General features: G+C 22.1%; 1 protein-coding gene across 1 annotated transcript; it reads left to right on the top strand.

Moving 5' to 3' along the window:
- Window positions 1-2,076: 2,076 nt before the first annotated feature.
- ENU1_125250 (hypothetical protein) lies at window positions 2,077-3,351 on the top strand (the record flags this gene model as incomplete). Its single annotated transcript, XM_008859937.1, has 1 exon — window positions 2,077-3,351. One exon carries the CDS (start codon window positions 2,077-2,079, stop codon window positions 3,349-3,351), a length of 1,275 nt encoding a protein of 424 aa, XP_008858159.1.
- Between the last annotated feature and the right edge of the window lie 68 nt (window positions 3,352-3,419).

The raw sequence follows: 3,419 nt of genomic DNA, 5'->3' as shown, positions 1-3,419 counted from the left end.
CTTATTCTTAAATATGTTATGTATATTTTACTGACTATTTCTTTTATTGATTAAATAGAATAATTCAATTAATAAAAACACTCATATTTGAAAGTGTTATCAATTAAAATATTATTATCATAATATATATTAAAATAAAACCTATTATATTAAAACTATTTGAATTTTAATTTGGTTAATTGGATTTAATACAAACAACTATATTATTTATTAATTCAAATATATTATAAACTATTTTGTATTTCTTTTAATATATTTATTTATTCTTCATACAACCATTATTCTTGAATTGATTGACATCTCTTTTTCTATATAGATTTTCAACAATTAATGCAGATTTAACACATTATTATTTCAATATAATTTTATAAATAAAAGTACTCGATTTCATAAAGCATTTAAAAAACTATATGATTATTTTATAGTAACTTATTAAATTCAATTAAAATAATTATTCAAAAAGGATAGTCATACAGAGCATTAATTGTTTGACATTGATTGTATTAAGTACTATGAAAAATAATAAAATATATAAACATTGACATTATAGACAATATTTATTAAATAATAATAATAAGCATCATTTATTTGAAAAATTAATAATTAAAAAAGTTAAAACCTTGTTATTTTATACTAAAATTTTATACAAACAAAAGAAAATTCTAGCTAGTGTTATACATGTTTCTTTTTAATTATTTATCAATAAATTTGAATTATAACATACATTAGTCATTTTCTTATCATTTCAATAATCACAAATTTAGTTCAAAATAAATAATTATTAATTTGATAATACATTAATTTATAATTATGTATTTTTAGTTTTCAATTTACTTACATTTAATTCAGAACTACAAATCAGTGTATATTTCCTTTATTTGATGTGTTATTATATTAATGTATTATAATTATAATGGATATATAAATTATTAAAGAAATAAAGTTAAGTTATCATAATAGTCTTTCATAATATTCTTTCATATTTAGTCTATGATTCTTTTTCTTTACATTATTTTATGAAATTAATTAACCATATAAATTACTATTTAAATTATTTATTTCATTATTTTTAAATTATATATTCTTCTTAATTAACTATTTCAATGATTCATGACAACATTTATTCTAAGTTTCGTTATAATACTCATTATATTGTTTAAAATATCTTTTAATGAAATATTTAACCATCTTTTCTTTTAATTTGTTTTTTACAATATTTACATATACTAATATATTACGTCATTCTTTAGCTTTAATAACTTCTCAACACATCATCCATTATGCCTTTTTATGTATAAGTAAATGTCTATTTGTAAATTTGATAAAATATGAATATTGTATCAAACTTATTAATATTTTTTGTTTCTTTTAAATACATTACTTTATTACATTTGATACTACCTATACTTTCTCTTTGTTTAATATTATCTTAAATAATATTTAATGACATAATACACACATATAATACAACTCATTTTGCAACCATTTTATGACATCTCTTCAGTCAAATGTCATTCTTATAAATGTTGACAACCAAAAATTTTTTTTATAAAAAAAGAAAAGAACACAAACACAATTAACTCATTTTAACATGTTTATAACCAAAAAGCATAAAGTTCAATATAATTTTTAATCTCACTTGAAAATATAAAATAACAAAAAAAAAATAAGTAAATAAATATGGCAAATGAATTTTTAAATAACACAAAAAATTAAAACAAGCTTGGTAAGTGTCATTAGTAAAAATAACTATTAGCATTTTTTAATTCTATTTTAAGAATTTCTTTTTGATAAGATAATCGTCGTTAAATCAACAATTATTAAAATTCGTTATATATAACTGGATTTGAAAGAAACAAAGAAAATCCCCAACCAATCCGGGATTTAAAATAAAGTTGAAAAGGGATTTCAAATTTAATACAAAAAAAATGATAATCTACCAATGAGAAAATAATAAGAAAATAAAAACATAAAAAGAATGAAATGCCGTGAATAAGATAAGAATCTTCTGAATAGTCTTTTTTTAACTCAAACAAGTTTCTTTTCAAAACAAACTAATAATTCTAAATATAACAAATGGAAATTGAATTAACCCTCCTTGGTGCTAAGAACATTGTAGCTAATAACTTTGGAGGAACAAGTGATGGGTATGTCAAGTTTGAGACTCGTTCCACTAAACAATTAAAAACAAAAATTGGAGCATCAACGGTTAATCCAATTTGGAATGAAAAATTTGATATTATTGCTGAACCAAAAGAAGAAATAGTGTTTCATATTTTTGGTCATGTTTTTGTAACAAAAGATGATTGTTTAGGAGATGCTGTATTAGTAGTACCTGCAATGGTAAGTGGAGAGTATTGGCATGATTGTATTCCTATTTCAAAGAAAGGATTTTTATATGTTTCACTTCATTGTAAAAAAGGAGTAACATCATCATTACAACACCCATTTGATCCAAGTGCTGATATGGTTATAAGAATAGACTTTATAAGAGCAATTCATTTAGGAAGGAGTTCAACAAGTCCACAAACAGCAAAACTTATAATTAAAACACCAAGTCAAAAAGAACAAGTATCAAATTTATTTACATTTAACCTAACAACAAACATAGGAGAAACATTTATTTTAAGATGTAAACCAGGAGAAAAAATGGAAATTAAAATTAAGCAACCAGGTATTATTTCTTCACATTCAAGTGTTGATAAAACTTCTTATATAATTCCTGATATGAGAGAAGGAGAAAAATCTGAAGAACATCTTCCAGGGAAAAAAGGATGTACTTTAGATTGTACTATTCAATGTATAAGAAGTGTTTATCATAATGTTATTCCACGATATATTCCAAAAGATAATGATATTGATAAAGATAAAGATATGAAATTTTATATATATTTTGTTCGTGCTAAAAATATTATTGCAAATGATTTAGGAGGAACAAGTGATGGTTATGTTAAATTTAAAACTACCAAATCAAAAGAAAAAAAAACATACGTATTCTCTCCTTCAATTAATCCAAATTGGAATCAATGTTTTAGAATTACTGAATCAATTGGAGAAGAAATTATATTTCATTTATTTGACCGTGATACTTTTACATCAGATGATTCTCTTGGAGATGCTAAATGGAAAGTTGAACAATTATTAAATAATCAATGGAAAAAATTAGAGTTAGAAATAAATAAAAGAGGTACATTATATCTTGAAGTTAAAAGAGTCAGAACTATTAGTGAAACTTATAAACACTATATGAACTCTCAACAACTTCATTCTCAACAACCCTCTATTCAAATAGAACATCCTGTACCACAATATCCTCAACGATATCAACAACTTACAGAAGATTTTTCATAACATTTATTTTTTGTTTTTCTTTTTATTAATTCTATTCTTTCGAGATCGAAGGTGGCACGTCTGAAACA

This window comes from Entamoeba nuttalli, assembly GCF_000257125.1.
Source record: "Entamoeba nuttalli P19 unplaced genomic scaffold asmbl_5252, whole genome shotgun sequence".
Classification (NCBI taxonomy): Eukaryota; Evosea; order Mastigamoebida; family Endamoebidae; genus Entamoeba; species Entamoeba nuttalli.
The sequence above is the reverse complement of the archived record's forward strand: the minus strand, read 5'-3'. Positions and strand labels throughout refer to the sequence as shown.